General features: G+C 39.1%; 1 protein-coding gene across 2 annotated transcripts; it reads left to right on the top strand.

Moving 5' to 3' along the window:
- Positions 1 to 39: 39 nt before the first annotated feature.
- tmem68 (transmembrane protein 68) lies at positions 40 to 15,703 on the top strand. 2 transcript variants are annotated; one of them, XR_008569659.1, is made up of 10 exons: positions 40 to 152; positions 512 to 668; positions 2,861 to 3,034; positions 3,659 to 3,758; positions 7,788 to 7,955; positions 8,511 to 8,704; positions 9,574 to 9,634; positions 10,226 to 10,365; positions 12,516 to 12,742; positions 12,841 to 15,703. XR_008569659.1 is itself a non-coding variant. In XM_054769265.1 (9 exons), the coding sequence occupies exons 2-9, from the start codon at positions 609 to 611 to the stop codon at positions 12,618 to 12,620; spliced, it is 1,002 nt and encodes a 333-aa protein (XP_054625240.1). In that variant the 5' UTR covers positions 40 to 152; positions 512 to 608; the 3' UTR covers positions 12,621 to 15,703. The 2 variants fall into 2 exon arrangements, 1 of the variants encoding a protein (XP_054625240.1); XM_054769265.1 differs by having other exon boundaries at positions 12,516 to 15,703.
- Positions 15,704 to 16,365: the final 662 nt, after the last annotated feature.

The raw sequence follows: 16,365 nt of genomic DNA on the forward strand, positions 1-16,365 counted from the left end.
ATTCTCACAACAAAATTAACCGGAACTACTATTGTGTTACACTGAAAGCACCCCGGCCGGAATCACCAAGGTGGCATTTGCTAGCTAAAAGTTAGAGCAAGAAAAACAGTGGATTTAAATGAATAAATCTGCACAGAGAGTCTCCATCTATGGTAATTGTTTGTATTGTTTCTATTAGTCTTGGTTATGGTAACAACTAGCGCTTGTTTTACTGTAACGGAGTATGTTTTTTTATCAGTGTGCAGTCGACTGCCCACCATTTATGTTGATAATATTCAGATCAATATTACAGTAATATGTTATTATGTTTTTAATCGTCTCTTTTTTCCATAGCTCGGGTCTAACATTCTTACTAGCTAGCACCAAGTAATCATGTCAGACATCTCTTGTGATGTGTTCAATACTAGATTTCGTGACGTCACAGCGTGGCTAATCATGAAACATGACATCAGTTGTACTTTCTCGAAAGTCATATCGTTCCCTTATTCAATGATTATCTCCATTCATCTAGTTCACCTGGTGTGATCCACCCCTAAAGAGACATCTTGGCTGCTTCTATCAGGCGGTGTATCGACTGCTACATCTTTAGTGACTGAGAGGAAGGAAGGATGCCAGATGCTGGAAATCAGTCGTGCGTGGTGGGAGCAGAGGACATGTTCACCTTCTTTGTATGAAATTTTCCTCTTGTCTTTCTACGAATCGGAACTTATACCCAAATTATAGCTAAATTAACTCCAGGTCACTCACACTGTACACAAAACATATGAATGACGTATAAATTAAAGTAATAAAAAAATAATTACATTAATGAAATGAAACTGTAATAGAAAAAGAGAGCAACTCCTTACTTTTATCCTTGTGGTTGTCTTGCACACTGGGAGGGGTGTTACAGAGGGCGAGACAGTCTTATGGGCATAATGAGAGCACTGCACTGCTTGATTATCACTGTCCATTTCATAAGAGCAGATTATTTCACATGTTCAAAGTTACCATCTTTATTCTTAATGATTCGAGCGGTTTACACCAGGCATGTTTCACTTTCCTTTTCTTTGACGCAGTGCCATCACAAGAGTCTGCCACACGTTAAGGAGACATTATGAAGGGAAAAAAGTTAACTAAATTTAACTTTCTGCCTTTCCTCCATGTAGTGATACATGACTCTATATTCTATATTCGTCTATATCAACGTAATCTCCTGCCGTGCACACTTTTTTTGTGTACATTATTAATGATTTGTGGCAGTGCTTACATAACCACAAAACGTCATAACACGAGGAACACCTGTACACTACTGGTCATCATATGTATACTTTGGAGAAAATTAAATTATATGATTAAAGAATGATTGCTCTTATACAAAAAGGCAAATTGATCAGAATTTTTAGGCTGTCACACCACACTTGGGATCGTTTGCCAGATATGAAATAACTATTTTACTATTTTACACAAATACATATCGACCAAAATGACCCAAACGCCTATTTAAATAGATAAATGTAGCTAGTATTACATATATTAGATGTGTTGAATTGTACATCTGGAATATTACAGCTTCAAGGTGGTGTAGGGGTTAGCAGGTCTGCCTGGGTTCAAATCTCTCCCTGTGGGGGTTGCACATTCTGTTGCACACTCTGTGGCTCTAAAAACAAATGACTATTTGTTCAATGGAAGATTAATTAAGATGGTTTATTTACTACTACAATAATCCCTTGTTTATCGCGGTTATTTGGTTCCATACCTGACAATGTGAATTTCTGCTAAATTCCTTCTTTATTTCCTTCTTTCCTTCCTTATCAATTGAATATTTTTGTAGTTGGAGCATAGAAAACCTGTTTATGACCTTCAAAATACGGCTTGTAACCTCTAGCCATGAAATAACACCTTGTCACCTTTACACTCATATTACCCAATATGGTAGACACAGTAAAAGAAAAGAAGCCATTTAATACATAAATAAGACTTGTGCTCGTGTGTGTTGCTGTAAATGTGTTCCGGTGCTAGGGCATGGTTTGGCGTGCGTTAGGGCCTCAACAATAGCCCGTCTTAGGGATTATTGTGCCTGTTGTGAGAGCATTCAAACCTGCAATAAAAGTCTGCTGTTCCGGCCATCAAGTCTGGTACTTGCTTTTCTCACCATTTATATTTTAGTTAATTAAGCAATTTTTATGCTTGAAAATTCAAAATGTAGGCAAAAGTACATAAACTACGTACTGTATTTATGTATATATTTTTTTTACTAATAATAGGCCATATTCAACCACGAAACAGCATGATTTGTTAATTCTTGAAAAACCGAGATAGAGTGAAGCCACAAAATGTGAAGCGTGACGTGAGGGATTACTGTATTGTTTTTGCATTGTTTTGACATTGCAATATTGCGATGGGACTAATTAACCCAAATTTGACCAATCCCCTTCAAAAATGCACAAGCTCGCAACTTTATCCAATCACTCCAACTACTCTGCAATTTTTCCCCAATGTAACACATTTTCTACATTGAAATGTGCCCCTGAGTAATGCTCAAATGCATGCATCAACTGCCCAACCAATCAAATATGGCCATGTATCGGCACTCCTTGTTTACTTTGACGGAGATGCCAACATGTGGGATAACGTCTCTCGTTTACCTCCAAAGCAATATCTTGCGACAGAAATGGAAGTGGAAAAACAACCAAACTTCCATCCCAATTTTGAGGGAAAAGCTCACACGCAATCAGGCACTTACGGCCGCAACTGTCTCAAACATGACCTGGGTAGACTGGGTAAGACGTAATACACATTTATTTGTCCCGTGTTGAAGCAACTAACTTTTGTAATTCAAAATCATCCTTCAATACTTGATGTCTGTCTTTACTCACAGGTGTGTGTCTTTCATGTGTGGGAAGAATGGGTGGGCCTTGGCCAGTTGGAGGACTACCTGAGTGTTTTGGAGTACTTATTGTGGGTCGTTACCCCTCTAGCTATTGTCTTCATCCTGCCATTCCTCATCGTCATCCTCCTTTACCTCTCCATTCTTTTTCTTCATGTCTACAAGGTAAGCAAAAATCAAAGTTATAATGAATGTTATATAAAACATAAATAATCAACATATATTTGTATGTGTGTGTGGTGTGTGTAAATGTAGTCGTTACAAATAGGTGTCGTAGAGCAAGTGTCGGCATGCATCTTAACTTTGCTTCTTAACACACCGTATTGCTCTTTTCAGTGAGACAAAAAGAAAGTTTATTTTTTATTTCTAAACATATTTGTTTTGCTTTTCATGTTTTTTTTTTTACTCAACAATTACATGCACATGCATCATGGCAACTTGTGCACATGAGAAGATGTAATTCACCACCCATATAGTGCCTATACAGTATACATTCAGTAGATACATTATATTCCAGTTGTCTGGTCATTACACATCACAGGTTATATTTACTACACAAATATAAAAGAAATGGTTTTCGTCCCAATAATTGTGTCACAAAGCCGTTGAATATTGTGCAAGCATTTTATCATAAACTGAGCTAATTTAGTGTGATTTTTTCATAACGTGTATTGGTATTCATTTATTTTACTGGTATATGTTATCAGTTTGTGGCATCCCAGCTGTTGAAGTTGTGCAGTTTAGCATGCTACAGGTTCCTGTAAAGTAACTTGTGATTTATTGCAACAGAGAAAGAACCAGTTGAGGGAGGCGTACTGCAACAACCTGTGGGATGGAGCAAGGAAGACACTGGCCACCCTGTGGGATGGCCATGGATCCATATGGCACGGTAGGACACCACAAATATGGAAGAGGGTAAATTGGTGAAATATTACTGAAGTAGAGAAGTAGACTGTTTAACAACCCATTTAGTGGGATTAGGTTGAATATTCATGCTCAATGTGAACACTTAGACATTTTTGTAGTGGTGTCACAGGGTTTTGCTGAGGATTTTTTGAAGCTGTGGTGGTGGGCTGCATGGGAGGGCGGACTGCCGCTGCTGCGTCTGCAATTAAAAACAAATTATTTCAAATAATTGCTTTGACTCATTTATTAACTTGTTTAACTTTTTTTCAACAATCAGCACAACATGAACCGAGAACACTGCAAAGTTTTATGTGACTGGTAATACAATATTCTGTACTATTTGACAAAAGCTAAATTTAGTTTGATGCCTATTTTAGAGTAATACAAATACATGGGTTTAATAATATAATATTATTATTTAAAAATAACACAATGAGCAAAATAATGTTAATATTTTTGTTATAGAAATGTGTCCTGTATGAAAGAGCATAAATTCAGAGTTCAGGGTTATATAGCACAGGTGTATCCAACTTGAAGCACTATTAAAGTTACTTTGACAAAAAGAAAGAGGTGGGCTATTTGTGTTTTATGTGACTGCCAACATTTAAATTTATTTCAATGTCTTTACAAAGTGTGCTCATTTGTCATTAAATACAGGTGTCATGTTTGAATAGAACACTAAGAGATGAAGCAAATATTCTTTGGTCAACTACTTAACTGCTAGCAAACAAGCTACCTGTTGGAGACCCCTGTCATAGCGTCACTATCTTAACTCTGGACACACTAGATGTTGATGTTGAACAACTTCGACGCACAACACATTTTTTGAAGACGAGCCATAAGTATCATAATCACGACAAGAGAGCAAGATTGTTAAGTGACACTTTAAAGAAGATAAGTCAGAATGTACCCCATGAACGTGATAACCACTTGTAGCTCGCCCGTGGGACAAAAACGAGGTAGAGGGCGGCATGGCTCATGTGGTAGAGCGGTCATCTCTGAACCTGAAGGTTGTCAGTTCAATCCTCCGTCCTTTCGTGATCTTGTCGAAGTGCATCAGTAGGTAAATATGCGTCATCAGTGTCAAAGCGCTTTGAGCACCTTGGAGGTGGAAAAGCGCTATACAGGTGAAAGACCATTTACCATTTAGCAATCTGCTGGCAGTGAGAGCCAGGCAAAATGTGTAAATAAAGTCGAATGAGATTGAAAGCGTGAGTGGTCACACACGCTGGCATAGATAGCATTTGACAAGCTGTCGATAATTGATTTTACATTTTACAGACTATTTTTCATTCTCTCGATAACAAAAAACAAAGTGAATGTCAACACATGACCGGTCGCATACTTTTATCTGTTCACACATATTGCTAAAAGGGCAGACAGGCGACTCCGGTGCATGTTTATCAAAATAAAGAGCAGTGGAACATGTAATATTTTTATGATATTTTATGATATTTTAAATTGTTTTCAAGCTAATTTTGGTCAATGTGTGCGTAAATAATAAGCTATACATGTATCTATATAGCATATATATCCATTCATACAATATATTAACATTTTTTCAAGTTAAAAAAAAACCAACTCATTTTTAAAGGTGTGGCGGCTTAAATTTTTTAATTTTGTCGTGGCGCTGCTATATTTTGCCGTGGCATATTTTAACAGTCTTTCACACCTATGTACAAATTATACCCTACAATTAACACCCAAATTGAATTGTCAATATATGCTAAACTATCTGAATGAAACATCCACATTTTAGCTTTGTGTTGTAGCTGACAAAGCAGATTAGGATAATTATTTTAGTATATGTCAATAATTCATGGTGTTTATGTTAATATACTATATTTAATTTACATTATTTACTAGCGGTGTCATTTGACACTCAGTTCCTGAGACAAGATAATACACAACATTGGGTCTACCAGAAATGAAATAAGACAAGATTTTAATGTTACTTTTAAGAAAAGTACAATGATAAAATATATGACTGCACAAACAGACTTTTTTGTTTAAGTGAGTCACAAATCAATGCAGGTGCATTTTGAAATGTTTATTGTCCCCCAAATTATTGATGATAAACAATATTATTGTCAACATTATTTTGAGACCAAAGTAACCACTAATGTGATGAAAATATGTAACAATAAAAATAATAATCCAGCGTCAGTGTCAGTGAGTGATGTGTGGTTGTTTCTTTCCATCCGAGTTGAACAGCTGTCGCCAAGCAGAAGCTGTACTAATTCTACATTTAATCAAAGTTACTGAAGATTTGTCAGATCAAAACACACAGCTGTTCGCACTTGTCTGCACCCTTAATTACGCAGCGGTTCTATTTACGCTTGTTATATTTGGCTGAGCGCACATTTCAAGCAACTGCGATCACCGCTTCCGCTTCATAACACACCTCATACATAGAAGAGATACGTGTTGACAGTTTAGCGACATGGTTGCTATATTTAGCAAGTAGGGGTGCGCATTAAAAGTGAAAGTCTAAGTGTTTCTTGCTTGACGTATCCACCGCGCGCGCTTCCGATTGTACATAAGTATCGCCGTGCAATGCCGCTCTGAAAGCTGCATAAACCCCTCCACAATGCAGGGCAGCCCCGGCAGCGACAGAGCCAAGAAGGCAGAGCTTGGACACACTTGGACACAGTGAAAGATGATATTAAAGGAAATATAAAATAAAGGCCTTATTATAACATGTTATTATTTATTATTATATATTATCATAACAGGTGGGTTATATGGTTTAAAAAAATGTTGACAATAATATAATTCAGCGTCAGTTTGTGGCACAATAAACATTGTTGCATTGTTTTGTGCCTTGGTTAAATAAAAATGTTTGTCCAGTCATATTTTTTCATTGTACTTTTCTTAAAACGAATGTTAATATCATCTCGTTCTTGTGAACTCAATCTCGTACATCGTCTCGTTGGGTGTCTCAGGACACCGCTAATAATAATAATAATAATATATCGTAGTAATGCAATATTTCCTTTTAATACTGTATGTCATCTTTCACGGTTGTAACGTGTTAGATTGGGCGTTTGAGACATGTATTTTGTCACAGTTAAGTCGTATTGTCTGTCAAACGTGCAGCGTTTTTCAAAATGCTGGTTGTTCAACTGTATTAAAGAGCAGCATTTCTGTTGCGATGCAGCAAAGTACACCATTTTGCACTGTTCGCTTTGTATTTCCTTTGTCGACCAAATGTCTCAGTGAGTGTTGACTGTCGGGACGAAGGTTCTGCATCTCGATGATAGTTTTTTCCCAGATGGAAAAACTGTCAGGTGGATATGTTTTCAATGGGCAAGTTTGTTGCATTGCCTTTATTTTTGCCACAGCTTTTGAACAAATTTGGCATAAGGGGTCATCCGTGTTGATGGGCTCACCTTGGTCGTTCGGTTTGAAGCCGAAATATTCCCACACTGTGCCTGTGTCCTTTGGCTTTGCAATCATCTTTTTCCCTCCTAATTTCTACTGTTACCTTGCATTGCTCCTCACGGGGCTAAGCTCGTCTGCAGGTGTAGCAGTCCCGCCACCCCCCACAGAGACAAAGACACTATATGACTGACGAGGGCTCACTCCATTCATACTCATGTTCTATGGAACAAACGCGCTTAGGGGCTTAAACCAATGCACAGAGTGAACTCTATTCCTGCCTGTTTGGAGACAAGACATGAAGAAAGCAGACACGCATGCACATGGCAATATATCAAGGCCGGCAAAATTATTAAGTTCATTTTCATTTATTGATTATTGTCCCAGGTCTAGTGCACTTGAGACTTTTTTTCAGAACGAGATATCTCGCTTGAGATCTCGTTACACCCCTATTATTTACATTATATTGTTATGCCGAGGCTGCATTTTGAAACAATCCATGTACCATAACGCCCCTATTCTGTATGTAGACATTAGCACTATTACTCTTGTCCAAAATGTGGGAACTGTGAAGGTTTCTTCTTGCTTACTATATGTTCTTCAACAACCTGTGCATTTGTTTGCGCTCCAGGCTACGAGATCCATGGGATGGAGAACATCCCCGCCAATGGGCCAGCACTGATTGTGTACTATCACGGAGCCATTCCCATAGATTACTACTACTTCTTGGCCAGTGTTATTATCCAGAAAGGGAGAACCTGTCACTCTGTAGCTGACCACTTCCTCTTCAAAATACCAGGTACGTAATCCGCCTGACAAATGTCTGACTATACTGTGTAAGAATTTCATGTTTTAATTCTCATTTGTTTTCAGTGGATTTTACATGCAGGCGTACAGATGCGCTTTCCCCTAGTTAATCATGAATCATCCTGTTTATCATCACTCACTTTTAATTGTGTGTAATAATGATTGTCTGTCAAAAATGTAATATTCTTTGTTGTAACTCTGTTAAGCTTGTTCAAAATAAACTAAAACAAGACCGTTCACTGATAATTTTAAGAAAAAATACTCTCACTGTATTCCCATTGCATTCCCATTCTATCTATATCAGCGCTCAAACTCTTCCTACGTGAAAGCCACTGGAGATAGTTGTCAAAGTATATGTAATATTAATATAAAACACCCATGGCATGTGGGCTATCACACTAACACTGAACTCTGATGTCAAGCAGGAGGTCACCAAATATGGTTGCAGATATATGGTTGTATACAATACAATTTTTACATTGAGCATTCCAGAATAAAATATCATAGAATATCACAGATGTTTTTTTTTTTTTTTTGCTTCCTGCAGGGTTCAAGTTATTGTTGGAGGTGTTCAGTGTGATGCACGGTCCTCAAGAGGAGTGTGTGCAGGCTCTGAGGAACGGCCATCTGTTGGGGATCTCTCCAGGAGGTGTGCGAGAGGCTCTGTTCAGTGACGAGACGTATCCTCTTCTCTGGGGCAAACGCAAAGGCTTTGCCCAGGTCGCCATTGACTCTAAAGTGGTACGTAATTGTTAATTTTTTGTGTATCTGAGTCACGAAAACTGTTCAAATAGGATTTGAATCCAATTTCAGGCCTAATTTATGACAGCATTTGCTATAAATTATGCAAAAATTCACAATAGTGATTTGAAGACTTGACCAGTCTATAATTTTTTATGATAGGTTATTTTAATAGAGAGTAAATATCAACAAAAATCCAGAAAATTGCTTGTAATATTGTGTTGCATCAAATAATGTGTGTAAGAATTGAAGAAAATTTGGACTTTCAATACAAATGTTCTGGCAAAATAAAACAAACAAATGCATTTAGCAAGAAAGATGAGGAACCAAATATGTTGTTAGTGTATGAAAGGCTTTATCAGCCAGTGCAGCCTTAAGACCATGTACAGTGGTACATCAGTTAACGTCCGCCCCGGGTAGCCCGTTTTTTGCGTAACACCCAAAATTCTTGCTAACATTTTGCCTTGCCTTGCGTTTGCCCGCTTGTTTAGCGTCCAAAATACCGTCCAGTTTGTTTACGCTGCCATCTCGGATCATGCGTCGAAGACTAAATGTCATGATATTTGCACATCATCGCGCAATGCATTGTGTTTCGTGGGCACAATTTTAAAGCAACAGCGTTTGTTTATATCAAATTTCCTGCGCTACAGTTACACGACGTAACAAAATACACGGACTGCACAAAAGAGAAAGACGATGCACCGTACCGAGACAAGGGTGCAAGACCTCCAATATATTATATTGTGTATATATATGTATATATGCTCATGTGTGTTGCAATAAATGTGTTGAAGAAAAGAGTGCTTGGACGAGACAAGGACTACTACTTTACTGAATTCTTTTTTTCTATGCTTCCCTCCCTATTTCAGACCATAATTCCGATGTTTACACAAAATATCCGAGAAGGCTTCAGATCTCTGGGAACACTGAGTAAGTGTTGATTACATGTGTTTGGCTTACTTTATGGAAAGTGCAACACCATGGAAACCGTTTAAGTCGACACCCCTTTGGAGTGGCTGACTCACGTCGACCTAAGCGGTTGTCGACATAACCGCAACCAAAACTATCCATTGCTTGCACGTTTACTTGACTGAGACTGACTGAGATATAAGGAGAATGGCTGATAAACAATTTTTGTTTGTTGACATGGTTGTCTCTATTTCTGCATATTTTATTTGAGATTATTGTGTTTTCATATGATATTTTCTACTCTTTTCCGAACAGAGCTGCTGTGGTAATGTTGTAGTATGTCCCTGACTACAATTTAGAAATTGTGAAGGTTACTTTGCACTGAACAGGACGTGGCTGTGTTCAGGTTTTAATGCTGTGTAGCTAGACAGTAGTTATGTTGCTGTTTACTGATAATGATGACGTTAACAATACATTTTGTAATAATAATAATAATTTAAACGGGTTCCCCATGCGCTGAATGTTGGTGAAAGGAAATAGGCGGGAAAGAACTGTGCTTTTGTTAAAAGTTAAGAATGTGCTTAAAAAAATGTGTGTTTTGATTTTTTTCAGGATTTTTCCGTTGGTTGTACGAGAGGTTTCGTCTTCCTGTAGCTCCAGTTTATGGGGGATTCCCGGTCAAGTTCCGGACTTTCCTAGGTGATCCAATCCCATATGACCCCAACATAACTGCTACCGAGCTGGCAGAAAAAGTAAGCTCACTTCTACCACTTATTGAATAAGGAAAGATGCTACACCTGGTATATTTTGGTCGGGGGTTAATTTGGCTTGCTACAGCGGTTCTAGCTATGGGCCTCATGGGAAATTGCACATGGCAGCATTCTTTCAGGGGGCGATGCAAGGATGGGTGCAGGGGGAAGAGAATCATTTATTTGTGCGCTTCAGGTCAGGTGGGCACCCTCTTCAGGCGGCATACTGGCGCCTCCATACTGCTCACATAAAGTGGATCAAGTGAGTCATGAGGGGGGTGAGTTCTAAAGAGAAACACAGTAGACCAGAGGTGTCCGTATTTATTTGTTGCAGTTAAATGAGATGGTAATGATGTAGTTAGTGCATGTGTATTCCTTGTTTGCAGTTAAATGAGATAGTAATTGTGTTGGAGCCAGAGGGAACCCCCCTCTTGTGGATTGTATTGTATATTTCTTACCTACCTTTTGAGTGTTAAGTTAATGTGTGATGATTTTAGCGTATGTTTTCTAAGATGACACTGTGAGTCAGACTGTTAGATTGAGTAATAACGTCCCGCGATTTTGGATGGGTTGACAAAATCGTCCTGAGTTTTCTCATAGCTAATGATTGGTTCCTGTCAAGTAAAGACCTACCTGGTCTTCACCGACTCGTGCGCACCACAATATGCCATTTTATGATGTGGACATGTGCGGCTTATAGTTGGGTGCGGCTTACATATGTACAAATCTGTTTTTCCTCTCTAAATTTAGTGGGTGCAGTTTAAACACCGGTGCGTCTGATACACCGAAAATTACGGTAATTATGTTGTAGTTACTGCCCGTGTATTCCTTGTTTGCAGTTAAATGAGATACAGGGTTTCCTCTACATGGAATTGATCGTGGCGCAGCGCCACAACAAAATAAAAGCCGCCACACCTTAAAAAATTGTCTTTTTTTTTTATGTGAAAACAATTTTAAGTAATATATTGTGTAAATGGATATATATGTTATATAGATACATATGTAGCTTATTATTTATGCACATATTGACCACAGGTAGTTTGAAAACAATTTCAAATCTCAAAAATTTTTCACTGTGCTTTATTTTGATAAGCATGCACAGGAATCGCCTGTCTGCCCAGTTGGCACTTGCGCATGTGTGACCGGAGAAAAGTATGCGACACGTCTTGTGTTGACGTTCACTATGGAGATTGACGACAGCTCGTCACAGGCTAAGCCAGCGCGTGATCGCTCACGTTTCAATCTCATTCCACTTTCTGGCGTGTTTGTTTCCACATTTTGCCTGGCTGTGTTCATTATAATACTTATGGCTTGTCCTCAACACACTAGATGTGTGTCTTAAGTTGTTGAAAATAAACACATAGTGTGTCCAGCTTTAGGATAGTGATGCTACCACAGGGGTCTTAACAGGTAGCTCGTTTGCTAGCAGTAGCAGTAGTTCTATTCAAACATGGCACCTGTATTTAATGACAGATGAGCACACTGAGTAGGGATGCTTTATAAAAAAAGTACAATTTAAATGTTGGCAGTTGGCACATAAAACACAAATGGCTCACTCGTTTTTGTCAAATTAGCTTTAATCGTGCTGCAAGTTGGATACACCAGTGCTGTCATAACCGTGGACTCTGAATTCATACTCTTTATTTAGAACACATTTCTATAACAAAAATATTTAAATTGTTATAATTGTGTTATGAACTAAAAAGTACATTATTGAACGATTAATGTGCCATGTATTTGTATTACTCTCAAACAGTCATCAAATTAAATTTAGGTTTGCGTCAATTGGTACAAAATGGTGTACTTTTGTACTAGTCACATAGTACTATTGGACTAATTAGGTCAGATAACGAAAGGCAGCTCGACGTTTTAGACGTACTTTAAGTGCTCTCAGCAATTTTGCCATCTCGGTTCATGTTCTGCTGGTTGTTGAAAAAAGTCAAATAAGCCATATCATAAGTTATAAAAAATAATTTGTCATAGAAAAAAATTATAAAAAAATAAATTGCAGACGCAGCAGCAGCACGACACCGTGGCGGCAGTTCCATGCAGCCCACCACCACAGCTTCAAAAAAATCCTAGGGCAAACCCTGAGATAGTAATGAGGTGGTAATGATGCTGAGGTTTTTACGCCACATATTTCTTTGTTGCAGGTAAAACAGGCTGTCCAGTGTCTGATAGACAAGCACCAGCAGATTCCAGGGAACATCCTGAGAGCCCTTCTGGAGAGATTTCACACCAAATACAAAGACCAGTAGCAGCTCCATATCAACCATAGCAACTATATTTTTCAGCAATGTCATTTTGCAAGAAATGAATGAGAACAACAGGCTACTTTTGATGTCAATGTGAACTAAAAATGTGTCCTGACCTTTTAAAAGTGAGCCAAGGAGAGGGAACATGCATGTCATGTCTTTTATGCGGTGTACTTAACCAGTCCACACTTATAAAAGATGTTCTTTTTCCCCCCACACGTAGTGTGACGCCAGAGAACGCCAGAGAACAACTTGAATGAAGACTTCAACATTCTGAACGTAAACTGCACCAACGTTTGGAAGAATTGAATCCTAGTCCATCATTCCTGCATCCTCCGTGCTTTATTTGAAGGATTTTTAAACCTTTTAACGATCATTTTTGTCCAGATTGTGGTTTTGAGATGTCATTTATTACAAATAAGTATTTGCTCCTCTGATGATTTTGTTTAAGAAGTTTAACTTCTGGGAAGTTTAACTTCCTCGAAAGAGCGCTCTTGTAGTTGCTCACCAGGGTTGGAGGCAAGGAGGGATTTGGGTTTCCACCTCCATGTTTGACAGTAGGGATGGTGTTGTTGGACTCAGTCACCATTTCTCTGCCTTCAAACACGTCCAGTCCACTTGATGCATGCAAAGAGCTCCGTGTTGGTGTCATGTGACCACACCTCATCACACCCTCCCAAGCCTTGTGTGAATCGTTCAGGTGTCGCGTGTCAGATTTCAGGCTTGTAGTCCATTCCAGTCTTGTGCAGGTCTACAATCTTGTACCCGAGGTCAGCCCTTTGGTCTTCTGTGTTTTGGTCTTGCCCGTGGTGGTGGAGAGGTTCGGATGGAAATGTGTTTGTGTGACAGGTGTCTTTTTATCCACATTCCTCGCCGTTTTAATTTCGCAGCTTCACTTTATCACGGTTTTTCAAAAATAGATTTCGAAATCTTGCTATTTCGTGGTTGAATATGGCCTATTATTAGTCCAAAAATATGAATAAGCAAAGTTTTTGGCCCAAATTAAGCATCTTCTAACATAAAAATGGCTAAATGAAGTAAAATACAAATGTCAGGCATTCAGAAGACGCACTCAAGACATGTGATATGTGGTATTCTACACTGGTCACTAGGTGTCAGTAATGTTACATTAATGAGACAATAGCCACTGCAGGAAGTACTGTACAGAACAGGAAGTAAGAACAAGGAATTCTCCCAATGCTAGTGTGTGTGTCTGTTATGTCTCATTTATGTTTTATGTCTTATTTTATATGTTATTATATTGAGTAATAGTGTAAAGGTGACTTTAGGGGTGTTATTTCTTGTCTAGAGGGCTCTAATGTTAAAAAAAAACAGGTTTTCTATTCTCTAACTGTGAAAATATTTGATTTATAAAAAAGGAATCACGGAAAATCACTTATGGTCGGATCTGGAACAGATTAACCGCAATAAACGAGGGATTAAATGCTTTCTTAAATGGACGGAACTAAAATAAAAACCGGTGTGTGGGCTTCACGAGGCTTGCTGAAGGTAGGGGATCAAATACTTATTTCATGCAAATACTGATTAATTTATAACCTTAATTTAATGGGGGGTTTTCTACATCCAGTCTGTCTCTGGATAAAGCTACCAGAAAAATGAGGGACTGTTCATATATTTGTATGTATATACTTATTAAAAGGTGAAAGATTTTGCATAAAATGATTTTTTTCTTTTTAAATGTCCTGTCAACTCGGTTTGTTTTTCGAGGTTTGTGTTATTGTGAAGATGTGTTGTTGAACTGGAGATATTTTGTGTGTGTATTGTTGCCTTTTTGTATTTATAAATGGAGTCTACATATCGCTGATCTTAGGTGGATTTGAGGTTCGACGAACATCATTGAAACCAGTGAATCTCATTAGGCGGGTCTTAACAACCCCAAAATGTAATAACCCGATGTTTGTGAACGCACAGCGCGTTCTTGTCTGTGCTGTTCACTTGCTACGCCGCCACGAGGTGTGTGCAATGTTTGCGGGTGACTTTGTCAAGCTTGAGTGGGACGGGAAAGATATTAAGTGGGGACTTAAAGGGGACCTGTTATGCTTTCCCTTTTTTCCTGACTTATAAATGATGTATTCTCGTGTTAAACGACGCCAACGCGTCAGATAATGAGGTTTGCGCTTTTGGAAGTAAGTCCTGAAAGCAGTTTTGGACGACTCTGCACACAGAGTTCCATTGACGTCAGTGCAACGCAGACTTTCTTATATGGGCATGTCCAGGTAAACGTAGGCCTGCCCTCCCCCTCTGCTTCGCTCTGCTCTGTTTACTATGTTAGCATGTATGGCTCCCAGGACATGTTCGGGTGTTCCTAAAGAGGCAAGCATCAGGCAGAAGTGGTTGGAGTTGCTGACTCCCGGCCAGCAAGAGAAAAATATTCTCATCTGTCAACGGCACGTCACACGGGACTGTTTCATGAACATGGGCCAATACGAAGCTGGATTATCCGCCAAACTGTTACTGAAGTCAGATGCCTTTCTAACGTTACTTGGTTGCGTTGAGTTAAAACAGCAAGCTGTAAGCAACCATTTATCAGTGTCCTGTTTATTTTGTGTAAGTAATCGGACAAAAGGGGTTTGGCAGCTGTCTGGAAGTCCTTAGGAGCGCTTGGGAGTGTGACCAATCACAGCGGAGTGGGCTTGCCAGCAGGTGTACCTGGAGAAAAGTAAATTACACAGACCGTTTGGCCGGGAGACACGAAACACTGCAGGAAGAGGTGCAGAGTCTGGAAGATCTCGAAAGCTTTCTGTGCGGGTTATCGTGTGTAGCTGCTCTATGGGAGTCCAGAACTCAATACAAAGGCCCGAAAATGAGTATAATAGGTCACCTTTAACGTACCGTCCCATGCGACACTCAGCTGCAGATACGGTATCTGCTGGAGAAGAGCTCACCCAAACAGTCCCTTTAAATATAAGCTATTTGAAACAGAGTTGAAAAATGTCTGCAATTTGGGTCGCCGCTTGTCATTAAGGGGTGATGGGTCCTGCAGCCAAACCAGTTGACAACCACTGGTCTAAAACTGTGCACTTTTAAATGTTGAATTCGATTTGAATAAAAGTATTTTTTTTAAAGACGTTTCATTTGAATTTCTTGTTGCTGTGCATGCGGTCAAACTGTGTATTGCTTATACACGAGCTCAAGATGGAACCTTTGGATGTTATCAATTGCAGTCAGGTAAAAACACTTGTTGCTGGGTTCTTTAGAACAGAAAAGTGTCATGGTCAAGTGCTTTGCAGTCCCAACCAGTATTCAGTGCAGGTCCCAGTTGATGGGGTTGTTTGGGCCTGTTCTAAGGGGTGTTCACGTCACAATCCAGTATGTGGGTCATGGGCCGTACTGCTCCACAGCTGCATTTGTCTTCTGTGTAGGAGTTGCATTTTTTCATCAGTGCTTTGCACTTCCCCTACTTCACTCATAGTCATGGTTGGTATTCAGGGAGGTGTGATTCCTCTGTCCATCCATTCATGGGCTCGGGTGAAGAGTTTGAGCCATTCATCTTTGCCTGATGGTGGCCGGAGATGGATCTCCTCATGTATTGGGAAGGTGGGGGTGCAAAGGGCAGGGATGTCCAAAGTTTTATCAGCGAGGGCCACATGCTCAAAAATGAAAGGATGCAAGGGCCACTCTGACATATAGTAGATGTGCTAAGAAGTTACACATACTGTCATACTTTCCTTTTTAAATAATCTTTGTAAATGTTCTTTTTATAATATTATGACTATTCCTATAATGT

The sequence above is a fragment of the Dunckerocampus dactyliophorus genome, chromosome 2 (genome assembly GCF_027744805.1).
Source record: "Dunckerocampus dactyliophorus isolate RoL2022-P2 chromosome 2, RoL_Ddac_1.1, whole genome shotgun sequence".
Classification (NCBI taxonomy): domain Eukaryota; kingdom Metazoa; phylum Chordata; class Actinopteri; order Syngnathiformes; family Syngnathidae; genus Dunckerocampus; species Dunckerocampus dactyliophorus.

Bases quoted from the DNA above. Each gene is read 5' to 3' on its own strand.
- tmem68 (XM_054769265.1), top strand. From the start codon at position 609: ATGCCAGATGCTGGAAATCAGTCGTGCGTGGTGGGAGCAGAGGACATG. The intron at 669-2,860 runs GTATGAAATTTT...CTTTACTCACAG, and splicing joins AGGACATGTTCACCTTCTTT to GTGTGTGTCTTTCATGTGTG. The intron at 3,035-3,658 runs GTAAGCAAAAAT...TTATTGCAACAG, and splicing joins TTTTTCTTCATGTCTACAAG to AGAAAGAACCAGTTGAGGGA.